The 18494-nt window shown below is 40.9% G+C and overlaps 1 protein-coding gene across 8 annotated transcripts in view; it reads left to right on the top strand.

Annotated features, from left to right (window-relative positions):
- NLRC5 (NLR family CARD domain containing 5) overlaps positions 1-17783 on the top strand; it is a 118210-nt gene extending 100427 nt beyond the window's left edge. For 6 of the 8 annotated variants that reach the window (XM_072117559.1, XM_072117556.1, XM_072117554.1 and 3 more), the window contains 6 exons: positions 13606-13689; positions 14396-14479; positions 14652-14735; positions 15078-15161; positions 15924-16007; positions 17605-17783. In XM_072117559.1, the coding sequence (XP_071973660.1) occupies positions 13606-13689; positions 14396-14479; positions 14652-14735; positions 15078-15161; positions 15924-16007; positions 17605-17677 (493 nt within the window). In that variant the 3' untranslated portion in view covers positions 17678-17783. Of the gene's footprint in view, positions 1-13605; positions 13690-14395; positions 14480-14651; positions 14736-15077; positions 15162-15923; positions 16008-17433; positions 17520-17604 lie in introns of those variants that run through there. The other 2 variants (XM_072117553.1, XM_072117557.1) reach the window with 2 other exon arrangements.
- Positions 17784-18494: the final 711 nt, after the last annotated feature.

The following is an 18494-nucleotide window of genomic DNA, read 5'->3' as shown; positions in this document are numbered from 1 at the left end:
CAGGAGCGCGCGGCGCCTGACAGAGGCGCGTGCGCATAACAGCTTACACCCGGAGCCGGAGGTGAGTGGCAGCTCTCGGCCCTGTGATGGCATAATGGCAGCTCTGGGAGAGCCAGGGGGAAGGGGGCCTTGATGGCTGCTGTAGTGGGTGGCTTTAATGGCTGCTGTAGGGGGTGGGAGGGGGTGGCTTTAATGGCTGCTGTAGGGGGTGGGGATGTATATAGTAAGCTTGGCTGAATGCTGCAGTTATGTACTGGGCTTGGTTCTGGCTCTGCATCTAATGTTAGATGTTTCTAATAAATCCGCCAGAACGTGTTTTACACTTCAATTAGGAGTAGTCAGGTAGTCTCTCATTACATGAAGGGTGGGCCCCCCAAAAAACTTCTCTGGTGGGCCCAAGGTACTCCAGTCCGACACTGTGTGGCTGATCTCCCTGGAGGTGCAGCCCGGGCAGAGCTGACAGGAGAAGCCCCGCCCACCAGCCCGGGCCTGCAGCACAGAGGAGACAGCTCCATCCACTGCCATGATGAATGCACTGCCTGACCTGGACCTCCTGCTGGATATCAGGTAAGTGTAATGTGTATATGTGTGTGTCTTCCCTGTGTATATACCTGTGTGTGTGTATTCCCTGTGTATATACATGTGTGTGTGTCTTCCCTGTGTATATACATGTGTGTGTGTGTCTTCCCTGTGTATATACATGTGTGTGTGTCTTCCCTGTGTATATATATGTGTGTGTGTCTTGTCATGTGTATATATGTGTGTGTGTCCCCTGTTTATATGTGTTTTGTCATGTGCATATGTGTGTAAAACATGTCATGTGTGTGTATATAGAGGTATGACATGTAATAGCTGATAGCTGTGTGTATGTATGTATATATATATATACAGCTATTACATGTCATACCGCTATATATACATGCAGTACACCTATATATACAGCTATTACATGTCATACCACTATATATACATGCATTACACCTATATATACAGCTATTACATGTCATACCTCTATATATACATGCATTACACCTATATATACAGCTATTACACGTCATACCTCTATATACACATGCATTACACACACACACACATATATATATATGTGTGTGTGTATAATGCATGTGTATATAGAGTAATAGCAGTATATATAGGTGTAATTTGTGTGTATATAGAGGTTTGACATGAAATAGCTGTATATATATATATATGTGTGTGTAATGCGTGTGTATATAGAGGTATGACATGTAATAGCTGTATATATAGGTGTAATGCGTGTGTATATAGAGGTATGACTTGTAATAGCTGTATATATAGGTGTAATGTGTATGACTTGTAATAACTGTATATATAGGTGTAATGTATTATATATGCGTGTATATAGTTGTATAACATGTAATAGGTGTGTATATATAGGTGCCATGTATGTGTATATGCAGGTATACCATGTAAAGGGTGTAGATATAGGTGTAATGCGTGTATACTGTATATACACGTATAACATGATATAGGTTTATATATATATATGTATATATATATATATATATATATGTGTGAAATTTGTGATGTGTGTGTGTGATATATATGTATACAGTGATTGCTGGCTTTGGGGGATATACTACTGTTCCCTGTCTGGACTACATTCAATGGGGGCCCTGGCTGTATATGTTTTCTGCTAAATGACGGTATTCTATGAATTTTATACTACATGGCTGTACACTGTATCTATCTTGTATTACATAGTGGTACGCTGTATGCATTTTATACTACATGGCGGTACTCTGTATGTATTTTGCATTGATTTATTTTCACACCAAACCAATATGATGGATCTGGTCCTGACACTCCCTTATATATTACATAAATGGTGGGGGGGGGGGAGGGGTCTCTCTATGGCTCGCCTCAGGCAGCAGACAGGCTTGGTACACCCCTGACTGACATGATATGAGGTATTAGATTCTGTGACTGTTACCTTCTGTTTTCCGTTAGCTCTGCCCTGATGTTGTTGTGTGTCCCTCCAGTACAGTGTAGTTGTCCAAACATTTTTCTGTCTTGTATTTTTAACATAATAAAATTTTGATGACCAAAACTGTCGATGAAGCCTGACTGTTTTCTGTAAGGAATAGACTCTCTAGACAGCACAGTCTCCATGTCTTTGCATCTTGTCAGTACAGTGTAGGGAACTTAGGGAAGTAAAAAGTCATGGTTTATGTTAAGGTGGCTACCTTGCAAGGCAAACGAGAGGCAAAGATTTCCTTATCCCATCCTGGAAAACATATTTTCATATTTCCCAGTGGAGCATCAATGACCTGCAGAGGTGGCCTTTGATTGCAAAGTCTCCTTACTTCCTTGACCAGGTAGTTTCTAAGTAATACAGTATGGTGCCTGGATCTATGAGTAGGTGTCCCTGGTTTATCATGATGGATTTTGATGGTAGATTTCCTGCACCACCCAGCAATCTTACAACTATAAAAACTGAACTGATTTGCCATGAGTTTAGCAACTATAATACAGTATATGTAATCTCTTTATGATAGCTGTGCTAAATATTTTCTACATTTAAAAAAAGGAAATTTTGTTTCTTTAACATCTCTGTATGAGATCAATTGCATCTTATACCTAAATGGCATTCTAAGTTTTGTATAAAATACAATTTGTATATAATTTTGATAACATGCTGCAATTCATATTACAGTTACAGTTACATTTATTATTGCTAATGGTTCCCACTGACCCGTGGTGTATGATGGTGGTACTAAGTGCCACCACACGGCTGTTTATGTAACCCACACACTTCCTATCGGCTCGCCCATGTCAGCTGCTGTTTATTTCATGGGCTTGTAGTCCTGGGGCATCTGATGACATCATCAGTGAGGCGTATACACAGACAGGCACTGACAGGTTGCTATAGCAACTTCCTTTTTAGCAGCAAGTGAAAAGAACATTTTATTTTGTTAGCTGTGCATGCCAGAGCTAATATCCTGTGTGCTGACCTATGTTATTGCCAAGCGCAGACTGCACCCAGCACCAGGCTTCTGTCATTGTGGCTTAAATCACCGATAATAACGGAGCACAACATTGAATTCATGTGGCTTACACGCAATCAATTTACGTGATTATTTAATATGGCTTACTCTATTACTGTTTCTAATACAGCAGTGTACTAGTCTGTTTTTGGACTCTCTGTACAATGCAATAAAATCACCTTTAATCCTAGGAGAAATATAAAGATTACACATTGCTGCAGATTGATGAAAAACACTGTACTAACGTAATGTGCATCTTACACGACTAGTCATATAGAGGACAAGGCAGTTTCAGGATATTTCAATAAACTGTTTATGCAGGTGGACACACAAAATTATTTAATAAAAGACGTGTTCATGTAAGAACAAAAGGGAGTTTTTTTTTCTGTTACAGCACATTTAGTAAAGCTATACTTGAATTTCTAATAAACTTTGCGGTTGGGGTCTGCTCAACCCCAATGACGACTCATCACAAGTAATAATATGGTTAACCTTAATAAAATGAAAGCTTTTATGTACATTGTAAATAAATGAAATGTAGATGATAGAAAATGTGCTTACACATAAAATAAGAACTGCATATGTAGGGTAATGAATATATAAAGTAGATTATCAGTTGCTTTCAGGAGCGGTTTAAGGGCCATGTAAAAGTGAGGGGTCCCTTACATCCCAGAATTTAAATTTTTTGACAGAAATCAAATACCACATAAGAAGCAGCGTAAATAGACACACACACATCAGGCACTTACAGTTTACACATACATGCATATAACCATATACTAATTCATGCATTTCATCATGTACTGTTTATGCATACATATATGCACAGATAGTAACACATACACACCTGTCTAATATACACAAGCATACAGGGATTAATGGGACATTTCAATGGAGGATTACAGTGTGGGCGGTTCGGTTGATGGCCATCCGAATCACCCACTGTATGAGGGTGTGGGGTGTATGTTAGATAGATGTATGTATTACTGGGCGGTGAGGCGGCTGTATATAGATGTATTACTGGGGGGTGAGGCAGCTGTATATAGATGTATAACTGGGGAAGGCAGCTGTATATAGATGTGTTACTGGGGGGTTGGCGGCTATATGTAGATATATTACTGGGGGGTTGGCGGCTAATTGTAGATATATTACTGGGTGGTTGGCGGCTGTATATATATGTATTACTGGAGGATGAGGGGTGGTATATAGATGTATTACTGGGGGGTGAGGCGGCTGTATATAGATGTATTACTGGGGGGTGAGGTGGCTGTATATAGATGTATTACTGGGGGGGTGAGGCGGCTGTATATAGATGTATAACTGGGGGAGGCAGCTGTATATAGATGTATAACTGGAGAATGAGGGGCGGTATATAGATGTATTACTGGGGGGTTGGCGGCTATATGTAGATATATTACTGGGGGGTTGGCAGCTAATTGTAGATATATTACTGGGTGGTTGGCGGCTGTATATATATGTATTACTGGAGGATGAGGGGTGGTATATAGATGTATTACTGGGGGGTGAGGCGGCTGTATATAGATGTATTACTGGGGGGTGAGGTGGCTGTATATAGATGTATTACTGGGGGGGTGAGGCGGCTGTATATAGATGTATAACTGGGGGAGGCAGCTGTATATAGATGTATAACTGGAGAATGAGGGGCGGTATATAGATGTATTACTGGGGGGTTGGCGGCTCTATATATTATTACTGGGGGGATAATGAGAAGGAGAATGTGTATGTATGCTACATTCAGTGGGAGCTTGCACCAGATTTTGCGCCCAGGGGCCCCCACCAACCTTAATCCGGCCCTGATTATGCTGCACATTGTACTCCATAATATCTATATAACAGTGCACATCCTCCACAGTAAGCAGCATGAATCGGCAGTTCAAATAAGAAATGTCTGGGAGAGGAAGGGAATAGCAGAACAACAGGATTAGAGATTTCTCATCTCTAATTCCTTGTACTTTCCTCTTCCCCATGTGGTCAACAGCTACTGGGTCAGAACTGTGTAAGTGTATAAATGTTTATATCAGTGGATAAGATGTGTTTGCATAAGTGTATTAATGTGTGAGTATACAAATATGTATATTTTCTGGGGGGGTATGCTGCTCTTTCAGAAGTCTATGTGGCCCTATCTCTCCAAGTTATGCCCCTGGCTCTATATATGGGGGAGCTGTATATATGTATTCCTGGGAGGGTTGTACATAAGTATTACTGGGGGGGCTGTATACGGGTTGAGGTGTATGTTACATGGGACTGCATGGCTGATGTGGGCTGAGTTGTATGTTGCATAGGACTGCATAACTGGTGTGGGTTGAGGTGTGTGTTTGCTAGTACTGCATGGCTAGTAGGGGTTGAGGTAGATGTATAGATGCATTTCTAGGGTGAGGCGGATGTGCAGGCGGTTCTCTACTTAAGGGCACCCGACTTATAGACAACACTTAGTTATAGACGGACCTCCCTACCCCTGTGACCCTTGGTGAAGATTTATGGATGCTTAACTTTAGTTCTAGGCTGCAGTGATCATTTGTAAAGTGTCTAATTAAGTTTTATTGATAATTCCAATAACCTATCTTATACGTAACCGGGAGACTGCCTGTATATAAATGTATTACAGAGGGGTTAGCAGCTGTATGTAGATTTATCACTGTGGTGTTGGCGTCTGTATGTAGATGTATTACTGGGGGTGAGGCGGCTGTGTGCAGATGGATTACTCTGGCAAGGCGGCTGTATGTAGATGTATTACTGGGGAGTTGGTGGCTGTGTGTAGATGTATTACTTGGGGGTTGGCAGCTGTATATAAATGTATTACTGGGGGGGGGGAGGCGTCTGTATATAGATGTATTACTGGGGGTGATGCGGCTGTATATAGATCTATTACTGGGAGTGAGGCGGCTGTATATAGATGTATTACTGGGGGGTGAGGCGGCTGTATATAGATGTATTACTGAAGGATGAGGCGGCTGTCTGTAGATGTTTTACTGGGGGTTGGCGGCTCCATATAGATGTATTACTAGGGTGTTAGTGGCTCTATATAGATGTATTACTGAAGGGATATCGAGAAGGAGCATGTGTATGCATGCTACTTTCAGTGGGATTAAATATTGCAAAAAGTTTGACCTCCGGAAAAAGAACAGGGACAAAAAAGAAGAAACAGAGGAGCTACTGAACCGGCACTCTCCCACTATAGTAACCAATTCACACAGATAAAAAAGGTCAGTGCTCAACTCTTCTAAGTCACAATTCACATTCCGTGGTGCATTGGAACACGGGTGGTGCACCACGGACACGGGAGTGGTTCAGGGGTGCATTGGAATCCAGTGTTCAGGAGAACGAAGAAAAGGCAGGAGAAACCTAGGAGATCCTCAATTTCTAACTGAAGGGAAGGTGGTGAGATTACCTACTGAATGTGGATTGTGACTTAGAAGAGTTGAGCACTGACCTTTTTTATCTACATTCAGTAGGAACCTCCTCCAGATTTTGCAGCCTGTGGCCCCCACCAGTCTTAATCTGGCCCTGATTATGCTGCACATTGCACACCATAACATGTATATAACAGTGCACATCTTCCACAGTACATAGTATGAATCAGTAGTTTAGATAAGAAATATCGGGGGGGGGGGGGGGGTGAGGAAAGGGACAGCGGAACAGCAGGTGTAGAGATATCTCTAATTCCTTGCATGTACTTTCCCCTTCCCCCATGTGGTCACCAGTTACTGTTAAATTAAGTTAAAGTGTATAAATGTATATATAAGTGTATAAGATGTGTTTGCATAAGTGTATACATAGGGGTAGGGGGCTCTTACAGAAGTCTGCCATGTGGCCTTGCCTCTCCTAGTTATGCCCCTGTCTGTAAATATGTATTACTTGGGGAGCTGTATATATGTATTACTGGGGAACTGTATATATGAATTACTGGGAGGGTTGTACATACGTATTACTTGGAGGGGCTGTAATAACCCCTTAACGCTCTGCGCCGTAGCTCTACGGCGCAGAGGTATAAGGGATGTATGAAGAGGGCTCACGGGCTGAGTCCTCTTCATACAAAGGTGGGGGTTTTTGCATTTTGCACAAAACCCCCACCGCTAATAACCGCGGTCGGTTATTAACACCTTCTTTGCCGCCGGCAAAGTCGCCGGCGGCGTTTAAAAGACGGCGGCACGCGGGCGCCACCATCTTTTTTTCGATCGCCACGTCCCCGAACGTCATCGGGGGGCGGCGATCGGTTGCCATGGTAGCCTCGTGTCTTCTCTTGACACGAGGCTACATGGCAGCTGCAGATTCGTTACAATGAGTCAGTGGCTCATTGTAATGAATGTGCTGCAAAAATGCCATATATTGCAATACAGAAGTATTGCAGTATATGGTAGCAGCGATCTGACCATCTAGGGTTAATGTACCCTAGATGGTCTAAAACAGTGGTGGCGAACCTGTGGCACGGGTGCCAGAGGTGGCACTCAGAGCCCTTTCTATGGGCACTCGGGCCATCACCCCAGGACAGAGTGCACCAAACACTGAATCTTCCTGCAGTCCCAGGCAAATTAAGAGATGCTGCTCTCAGTGCTTTTTGGAACTGCGGAAAAAGTGAGGTTTTTACAGAACTGCATTATCTTTGGAGGTCATCATGCTGGACCCGACCATTCTTCCTTTACAGAGAGACCATGGAAAGAAGCTACAATGATAATCTGAATTTGCCCTCCTTCTCTTAACTGGTGGCCTCAGACCGTCAATACCATTAAAAGATAGCAGGTAGCAATAAATTACTGCTTAAAATTTCATGTTGGCACTTCACAGTAAATAAGTGGATTTCGGTTGTAGTTTGGGCACTCGGTCTGTAAAAGGTTCGCCATCACTGGTCTAAAAGATAGTGAAAAAAAAAAGAAAAAAAAAAGTTTAAAAAATAAAAAAAATTAATAAAATATTAAAAATTCAAATCACCCCCCTTTCCCTAGAACTGATATAAAACATAATAAACAGTAAAAATCACAAACATATTAGGTATCGCCGCGTCCCAAAATGTCCGATCTATCAAAATATAAAAACGGTTATGGGCGGCGGTGACCTCCGAGGCGGGAAATGGCGCCCAAATGTCCGAAATGCGACTTTTACACCTTTTTACATAACATAGAAAATGAAATAAAAAATGATCAAAATGTCGCACAGACCTCAAAATGGTAGCAATGAAAACGTCGCTTCATTTCGCAAAAAATGACCCCTCACACATCTCCGTGCGCCAAAGTATGAAAAAGTTATTAGCGTCAGAAGATGGCAAAATTTTTTTTTCTTTTTTGTACACATTCGTTTTATTTTTGAAAATGTATTAAAACACAATAAAACCTGTATAAATTTGGTATCACCGCGATCGCACCGAACCAAAGAATAAAGTAGGCGTGTTATTTGAAGCGAAGAGTGAAAGTCGTAAAAACTGAGCCCACAAGAACTTTTCCACGTTTGGAATTTTTTTTCAGCTTCGCAGTACACGGCATGTTAAAATAAATAACATTACGGGAAAGTAAAATTTGTTACGCACAAAATAAGCCCTCACACAGGTCTGTACACGGAAAAATGAAAAAGTTATGGATTTTTGAAGTTGGAGAGCGAGAAATTAGGCGAAAAACCCTCCGTCCTTAAGGGGTTAAAGTATTTCTGGGGGCTCTATAAATGTATTACTGGGAAGGCTATATATATGTATTACTGGGGGTGTATATATTTGTAACTGGGGGAGCTAATATATGTATTACTGGGAGACTGTATACATGTTTTACTGGGGAGGCTGTATATATGTATTACTCAGGGGTGTATATATTAGTAGGGGAACTGTATATATGTATTACTAGGGCATTGTATATATGTATTACTGGGGAGGCTGTATATATGTATTACTGGGGTACTGGGGGTGTATATATTTATTACTGAGGGAGCTAATATATCTATTACTGGGAGACTGTATATATGTATTATTGGGGGGCTCTATATATGTATTACTATTACTGTGGGGTGTATGTATTCATTACTAGGGGAACTGTATATATGTATTACTAGGGCATTATATATATGTATTACTGGGAAGGCTGTATATATGTATTACTGGGAAGGCTGTTGTCATGCACTGGGGTGCGGGAAGAGTCTCTAGGGCTAAAGTCTGTGGACACCCTGGACCACCGCGGGGGATAACGATGCTAGCTGCAACCCAGAAGCGGAGTCTAAGTGGACTCCTGGTCTTTGGCAGAACCCGCTGCAAAGTGGGATGGTCTTGCTGCGGCGAGGAGCCACCAGGTCGCTCCACGGGTGCGACTAGGCCCACGGTGGCAGCCAAGGTAGGGACACGAGAAGGCAGGACCACGGGAAGGCAGGACCACTGGAGGACGGCTGGCAGGACCTCGGAAGGATGGCTGGCATGACCTCGGAAGGATGGCTGGCAGGACCTCGGAAGGATGGCTGGCAGGACCTCGGAAGGATGGCTGGCAGGACCTCGGAAGGAAGGCTGGCAGGACATCGGAAGGACGGCTGGCAGGACCTCGGAAGGACTGCTGGCAGGACCTCAGGAAGTCTACTGGGATACCGGACCGCCACAGGACTACAGGACCACCACAGGATTACAGGACCGCGACAGAGCCATCAGGAGCAGGGAAGAGTAAGTAGCGATCCGGAGCGGGGCAGCGCTGCACTGGGGTGCGGGAAGAGTCTCTGGGGCTAAAGTCTGTGGACTCCCTGGACCACCGCGGGGGATAACGATGCTAGCTGCAACCCGGGAGCGGAGTCTAAGTGGACTCCTGGTCTTCACCAGAACCTGCCGCAAAGCGGGATGGTCTTGCTGCGGCGAGGAGCCACCAGGTGGATCCACCCCCCCCTCCTTACAGGAGCAGAACAGCAAACTGGTGGATATCCTCGACCTCCCCCCTCGGCAGGGACCCCCAGGTTGTTCCACAGGTGAGACTAGCCCGCGGTGGCAGCCAAGGTCGAGGTACATTAACCGAAGACAGTCTAGTGGTCAGGTTTAGGCACAGGGTCATGGCAGGCGGCAGAGATGCAGGGTCAAGTCCAATCCAGAGGTCCAGGAACACAGCAACGCAGGAACACAGCAACATGGAGGAACACTGGTAACACAGGAACACGGAGGGACTCTGGTAACACAGGAACACGGCAACACAGGACTCAGGAGCAGGAACATACTGGGACGCAGGAATACACAGGAACACACAGGAATGCTGTAGGCACAGGAACGGAGAGACACAGGAATGCAGGATAATCGCTAGGAAGCTTTCTCTAAGGCTGTCAGGCACAGGAAGTGTAGGAAGAGGCAGGCTTAAGTACTTTTTTTCTAAAAATGGCCAGCACCAATTAATGGCGCGCTGGCCCCTTAAATTTACTGAAGGTGGCACGCGCACGCTGCGCTGCCGGGGTCGGCACTGGATCGTGGCGAGGTAAGAGACTCGCCAGGGGATCGGGGCAGCGGAGATGGGCACGGGTGCGCTTGCGACCTGGGCGATGGGACGCAGGAGCACCCATGACAGTAGTTCACAATAAAGCGCGTAACCCACAATCCTAGGTATGTGATCTTTGATGTCACACAAAGAGGTCGAGCTGCAGCTTCAGCTGTGGGAATGAATTGGTCAATAGTGAGTATATGCAACTTAGTCCGATTAATCCTAAGGCCTGATTAGGTGTCAAACTTTGTAGTTACCTTCAGCACTGCACTCAGTATATATGTTAATCCTGGCCCCACACAAGACGAGCCCTGAAGTTTCACAAATAACGGTTCTACAGCAATAGCATATAGGAGGGGGGATAGTGGGATGCTCTGGAGGGTTCCCTAGTGGGGTCACTTCCCAAGTTCCTGTCCAAGGACCTATCTCAAATACTATTGAATTCTCCCACCCACATTACAGGAACTCCTGTGTGTTGTAGAATAAAGTCAAGGATAGGGCGGAGGAGATCACACCTGAAAATGGATATAGACACTGACCAATATCAAGGAGGCTCCATAAAAAGGCATGGATAATGACGTATCTGCCATCAAAATCTATGAACGCTTCCAGCGGAATAAAAGACCCACTCCTGCACACAAAAATGTATACTCCACTAGCATTAGAGGCAAAAACAGAGGGATAGTCCCAACCCATCCAAGCTTTCTTGAACCAGTCCCCCTCCAGGTGCGAAATTATGTTTTCTAAGATACCACCCTATCATTCATCCATCTGATATTCCAAAGGCAATCGTTAGGTCCCTATTCGCCATATCATATTAGTTCAAAAGGGTATACTGGACAATAGGGCCCTGGGGTGAGGTGCAACAGATCGACAGTGGTCATAAGTGCAAGACATCGATGTGGTAGGTGCAAAAAAACTGAAATAGTACAGGCATAAACAATTACCCCAGACTTCCCAACAGACACCAGCTACATAGGATGCCGGAATAAATCCCAACCTGAAGTAGAACAGAGACAGGTTCAGAAGGGACAAAAGAATAATGGGGGACATGTATCATAGTTTTTTTTTTCTTTGGTGTATAATTGAGTCATTTGGAAGGTCTTTTTATGTTCCTTATGTATGATCATGTCTTTTTTCTTGTGATACATGTTTAGTTTTTCCTATCCGTCAGGATCCAATTTTGGCTTCTTTTTGAGACTTTTTGTTGCAAATGTCTCAAATCCACATGGACACAAGCCACAAGGACACAAAGGGGTTATATACAGGAGTGGACACTACTGTAAATTTTGGATTTGAGGCAAATCCCTTTTTAGTTTTTTCAATTCCATTTTTCACTCACCACCCTCAAAAATCTATAAAAAATTTTATTTTTCCACATAAAGAGCTGTGTTATGGCTTATTTTCTGCGTAACAAATTGCACTTCATATTGACGGTATTTAATATTCCATGCCATGTACTGGGAAGCAGGAAAAAAAATTCAAATGCAGTGAAAATGGTGAAAAAACGCATCTGCAACGTTTTCTTGTGGGCTTGGATTTTACAGCTTTCACTGTGCGCCACAAATGACATGTCTACTTTATTCTTTGGGTCGGTACGATCATGGAGATACCAAATTTTTATAGGTTTTATAATGTTTTCATACATTTACAAAAATTAAAACCTCCTTTACAAAAATATATATATATTTTTTTGCCACCTTCTGGCGCCAATAACTTTTTCATACTTTGGTGTACAGAGCTGTGGGTAGTGTCATTTTTTGCGACTTTTGATGGTGTTTTCATTGCTATATATTTTAGGATTGTGCTACCTTTTGATCATTTTTTATAGATTTTTTTAGATTTTTCAAAATGGCAAAAAAAGTGGCATTTTCGACTTTGGGCGCTATTTTCCATTAGAGGATTAAACGCAGTGAAAAAACATTATTATATTTAGATCAGGCATTTTCGGACGCTGCAATACCTAATGTGTTTATGATTTTTACTGTTTAAATTAATATTTATATCAGTTCTAGGGAACGAGTGAGACAGACAGACATACCAAGAGATAGACTGAGAGGCAGAGATAGACAGAAAGAAAGAGATAGACAGATAGAGAAAGACAGACAGATACAGACAGGCAGAGAAAGACAGACACAAAGAGACAGAGAGATACAGACACAAAGAGAGAGACAGATGCAGAGACAGGGATAGATACAGAGAGAGAGACAGGTGGAGAGGCAGAAAGAGAGGGACAGATAACGAAACAGAGAGACAGACAGAGAGAGGCAGACATAGAGACAGACTAAGAGAGACAGACTAAGAGAGATCGATTGAGAGAGAAACAGACAGAGAAAGACAGACAAAGACAGAGAGGGAGACAGACGATGAGATATACAGACAGAGAAAGAGACAAACAAGACAGAGAGAGAGACGCACAGACAGACACACAGAGACAGACACAGAGAGAGACAATCAGACAGACACAGAGCTCAGAGAGTGAGAGACAGTGAGAGACAGAGAAATATAGAAAGAGACAGAAAGACAGACAGAGAAAGAAAGAGAGAGACAGAGAAAGACAAACAGAAAGAGAAAAAGACAGAGACAAATAGATATAGATTTAGAGAGATAGTTACATAGATAGAAATAGAATATTTTTTGTTAATCCATTCTATTTTGTTATAGCTAAGAGCAGTTAATTACTATCCCAGGCAAGGCTGGGGGCTACAGCTAGTATAAAGTATAGAGTGGTTTGAAGATATTCTTTTGTATAAAGATTTTTATTTTATCAAGCAGTTTACAAAATCATTGAAAATGTGATAGTATGTGTACAGTTTGCATTAGAGTTAATTGCAGTGGCAACTGAAAATGCAAGGGTTACTTGGATCTGGTGTACTGTGTACCAGTACTACTTTATGAATGGAGTGTTTGTGCTCATGAGATGTGTGGTTGTAAAATGGAAATGGATAAATTAATATCTGCATGTTTTACGCTTGTGGTGTTTATGTGAGTGCACAATGTTGACTTATAGTGTGTATTATGGCTCATATAACATGTTTACCTAACAATTGAAGACAGGTCTTAGAGTAGCAGGATGTGTTTTTTGTATAAATCTTTTGCTATGATTATCTAATTTCCACTATTATATGACAATGTGTTTACAGTCTGCGCTCCTGCGGTTTCGGGGAAAAATCTGAAAGTGCACTTATGGAAGCTTTGGGCTCATGTGTGCAAATGGAAGACATCAGGTAAATGGAACAAATGCTTTATAGTCTGTATTTTCTAATACATAATTTAACAATGTGATCAAAACAAATAGTTTTGAACTACTAAAGATACCAGAACTATCTGGTATTGATAGTTCATCATACCACACACTACAAGCTGTAGGAATGCCTATATTTACTACTCACATGGAAAACTGTAAACGCTACATGTGCTGCTAAAATGTGCTTTCAGTGCATCTAGGGGAGAATGCTTCCAAAAAGACATGAGGTGAAACATGTCACAGTTTATATTTTTCATGGAACTCCATGTTCCTGGTACAAAACTAAGAATATGGAGATTTGGGAACGGACTGGTTACATAGAGACTGTAGGGATAAGACTAAACTCCCTTCCCAGTTGTCTCTGCCTGATTGCCATGCCTACCTTCGACAGTAGGGGAAACTAGTCAACATTCCCTTCTGGCAAAAAAGTGCAACACAGAGATGAAGATATTATAAATCTATAAAACATAAATCCAAAGTACTCAAGTGATTTAATTATGTAATAGTATATAACAATTGATAATACATGGGGGGATTGATGGAGAAGGACAACCCTTTATGAGAATTTGGATCTATGTTACATGATAATGTATCCCTTCTCCCCATAGTTTCAAGCAGCATTTGAGTATTGAAAAATCGTTTTCTTTTTTTCTTTTTGAAAATTCATGTTGATGCGTTTTTCACAGTTTATCAGAAAACACATTTACGGAGCAATGTTTTCTGAAACTTGCAAATCAATTTCCACGCTTGAGATTGCTAAAGAAACTTGAGTAAGTACTTTCTTCCTTGTTGAAGTGTAGTTGCCTTCAAAGCCTCTTTAATTTGTATATTGTATGAGAGATGTACCAATACCAGGAGTTAGAAAAATAAACATGTACCAGTATCTGAAGTGTGTATGCATTGCTGAATCTACTTTAAACCCCTTCATCTGTGTTTCCACAGCCTAAGAGTTTGTGGAGTATCTGACAATGTTTGTAAATCTCTGGCTGAGGATCTTGGATGCTGCCAGAACTTGGAAGAAATCATGTAAGTATGCAAAATGTGTAGGGGAAAGAACAACTTGTACGTACCAAAAACATATAGATGTGAATATCTACATCTAAATAAACTGGTTCTCTGAAAAACATTGCATCCAAATCTCTATTCAAATTGGTAAACATCCTTTTGATTACATATAATGTATAATAATAATAATGATAATAATAATAATATATTATTATTGGGTAATCATCAATATAGTAATTTGTATTGCTGTATCTGAAGTGAGCTTGCTAAATATTTAGAAATGGCTTATTAGCGGTAGACTTTTTGTAGCTTTCTCCTTCTGTAATATGTATTGAAATTAATTGATAAAAAATGTTATTGTAGATTATCTTGGAATAGAATTGGAGATGATGGAACATGTGCTTTGTCTTCTTCTTTGAAACACATGAGAAGACTAAAGAAACTAGAGTAAGTGTAAACACTGGATACATATACATAAAGACCTACAGAGCATGTTATTTTTAAAGTAGACTAAAATAAGTACCTGGCACCGCCACCAATTCTTTTGGGAATAAAAGTAAAAAGAATACAGCTGGCCTCCTGTGGTAGTGTTAATCTATCGTCTCTATTAGAGCACTGACATAAAGCCCCAACGGCCACAAGTAAATTACATAAGAGGAAGAATGGTCCAGCAGCAGATGAAAGTCTCTAGTCTCTATGATTAAGCCGTAAGGCATAACGCTTAGGTCTTTTTATACTTTGGTGTTCCATCTTGTACCGTTATTTCATGCATGTTTTTAATGGATCTCAATAAAGTAAACATTATCGTTGATTCATCTGTTGCTGGATAGACAATGGATAGACAGAGTTACAGTATAAGGGAGTTCAGAGTTGAACAGGTTCTTTTTTTATCTATATTTATTGGGAGCAGAGAGGGGCAAATAAAGAAACATATCTCTTCTCACTGTGCCATCAGCAGTGATGTCCTGATCAGGTCGGGTCACCTCTGGGACCTCGGCACAAATGCCACATAACTAACAGGTGCATACACTTTTTATTGGACCCTGTTGGACAGCTGTTGATTTATAATACAAAAATAAACCAGAAAATCTATTTAAGATTTGCCATAAACAAAGCATAATGATAAAAAGGACCCATTCTGTACAAGTTGAACATCCATCTGATATATTCCACTTATTCTTAAATGATTCCATTTTAACTCCCTCAAAGTCTTGAGAAAAACCAGATCAGAGTAAAGGGTGCAGAAGCATTGGCCCACGCACTGAGTTTCTGTCTTTGGATAAAAGTAATAAGGTAAGTGAAAAATACCGGTAATATTTGATCAGCAACACAGAAATATCATTGTTGTCAGTATGGGGGTTGATAAAGATCTATTTAAAGTACAAGCAAACCACTGATGTAACCCGAGCGGCATCTCCTCCACCTTCCTTCAGTAATGCACGTTGCTCAATGAAAGGTGCCTAATGGGTACAGAGGGCATATTTTTACATAGTAAACTCACTTTTCTTCTGTGCCAATGATCTTGCTTCATCAGCAGCGTTGTTACTTATGGTGGGTGGAAAACACAATAGGGGTTTTTATCAACCTGTTATCTGTTTTGTTGTACTTCTTTTGGAGATTTTTATGTCTCAGTTGAGACTTTATAGTCTCAGCTAAGACAAAAAAGTCTCAACTAAGACAAAAAATCTCAAAGGGGGTAATTTATCTTTAGTCGTGTCTTTTTTTTTTATGAGTGCTGGACTTTATTTTATCTTGAACAGTGATATTTCAGGCATGTGTGTCTGTTGCTTTTTTGCGCCTCACACAAAAGTCACAAATTCTTCTGCAGCCCCCTTCTGAAGTTTTGTCTAAGCCTGCTAGGGACTGGAGTTTATTTGTACCAAAATTGCACCATTTTACTGCAATTTGCACCAAATATATCATTTAAATACCAGACGAAAAAGTGAAAAATGTCACAAATGTTGGCCTAAATATGCAAATGCAACAAAAAATATAATATAAAAGAAAAAAAGAGAAAGGACTAAGATAAATGACCCCCAAATAGTAGTATAAGAAAACAGACAACATGGTGATAAATTCCAACAGTGATTAGCGATTCACTGCAGCTCAGAAGCCTTAAATTATTGCAATTGAACATTTGATTTAAAGGGGTTGTCTATTTAACAGAAAATCTATTAAGTTCAAATTGTCATAGTCAGTATTTGGTTTCAAAGTTGATGTGCCCCTGTTTTTGAACCAGGAATTGCAGAGAAGAGGGGGTGAACAGCGTAGGGAACAGGGAACAATGTAATAATTTTTTTTGGTAAAATATATTGTTAATCTAAGTGACCATAGATGAAACTGCAGGTCGTTTGAAATGTATAATAAAAAGCTACATATAGATGTGAAAAACTTAATTTAAGAAATATAAAGCATTTCAATTTAGAATTTCCTTTAAATATAATAACTTATTTAATGGGCAACCCTTTCATCATGTTCACATAACCTAATGATTATAATAAATTTATAACAAATATCTACAAATTGTTGATATAATGTATCCAGAAATATCTCATGGGGCAGGTTTTCAGATGAGAAAACAATGTTCTCATATCACTTGCATATATTGGGCTATGACAATTTGTGCAATAAATAGAAATGATTCATACTGATAAGCTCAGCAAGAACTCCTTTGACCTCCTATATAAATATATCCATTATGTATTATGTTTCTATTTAGTATCATCTGCCCATTCCTCACTTAGAGCCATGCTGATTCCCTATCTCCTTGATGTGGTGAGGCAAGGGTTGGTGGCAATATCTTTATCCAGTTTCCATTATTGCTTTCATTGATTCTTTCTTAATTAACAATAAGCACATCGTTGATTAAACATTCTTGTGTATCTTTCAGCTTATGGGGCAATCTTGTCACAAAGGAAATGGGAGAGAAACTACACAAAGAAAATGCAAGGATCAGCTTTTGAACAAGCTTTAAAGGATTTCAATGCATCTTCTTAAACAAATAATGCAGCAACTTTGTAATGGCCATTATTTAAAAAATTCAGACCATAAAATTTTGTTACTCCTTTTCATCTGACCTCTTGCTTACCTTCCTCAAAAAGAGCAAAAAGAGAAAAGTTGGATGGCATTGAAATCAGGTTCCGAATTGGGCTTAGACTACACAAGCATTGTAGTCTGTAACTATGGAAACACCTATGGACTAAAAGTTGTATTTTCTTGGTATGGGTGAAAGTTGTTAGTAATTCTGTTCACATGACTTATTCATTGTGGGTTTATTTCATGACATTGTCCTGGCAGTGTAAACATAGTTTAAATTTCATTGCACAATAGTAGGATAGAGTAACTGAAAGTCATTGCTGTACAGTGAAATAGTGAACAGAGCCTTATAGTTTTATAATGCATGATTTAAACAGTAAGAAAAGATCAAGGAAGGTCCTTGTAATGATGGCTCGGGGATACAGGGACAACAAACCAGACAGTGAGCCCTAAGTCTGAGCCCCCCAATGCTGTCACCTGCCTACTTGCCTCCGGTATCCTATTGATACGGGACAACCACGAAGACGATCCCTTCCTAGGCCACAGTGCAGACAAAGAACACGACAAACAAACAATACACAAAGGTAGCGAAGTCAGGTAAACCGGGTCACAACGGAGAGAGCAATATATAAGCAGAATCAGAAAGCGAGAGCCGAGGTAAGTAACGAAAGCCAAAGTCAGAATGCCAGAGAAGTCAATATAAGAACAAAACGCTGAAAGGACTGGGGAGCTGAAAATACGAGT

Source organism: Engystomops pustulosus, chromosome 7 (assembly GCF_040894005.1).
Source record: "Engystomops pustulosus chromosome 7, aEngPut4.maternal, whole genome shotgun sequence".
Classification (NCBI taxonomy): domain Eukaryota; kingdom Metazoa; phylum Chordata; class Amphibia; order Anura; family Leptodactylidae; genus Engystomops; species Engystomops pustulosus.
Note: the sequence above shows the minus strand (reverse complement) of the source record. Positions and strands in the feature narration are given on the sequence as shown.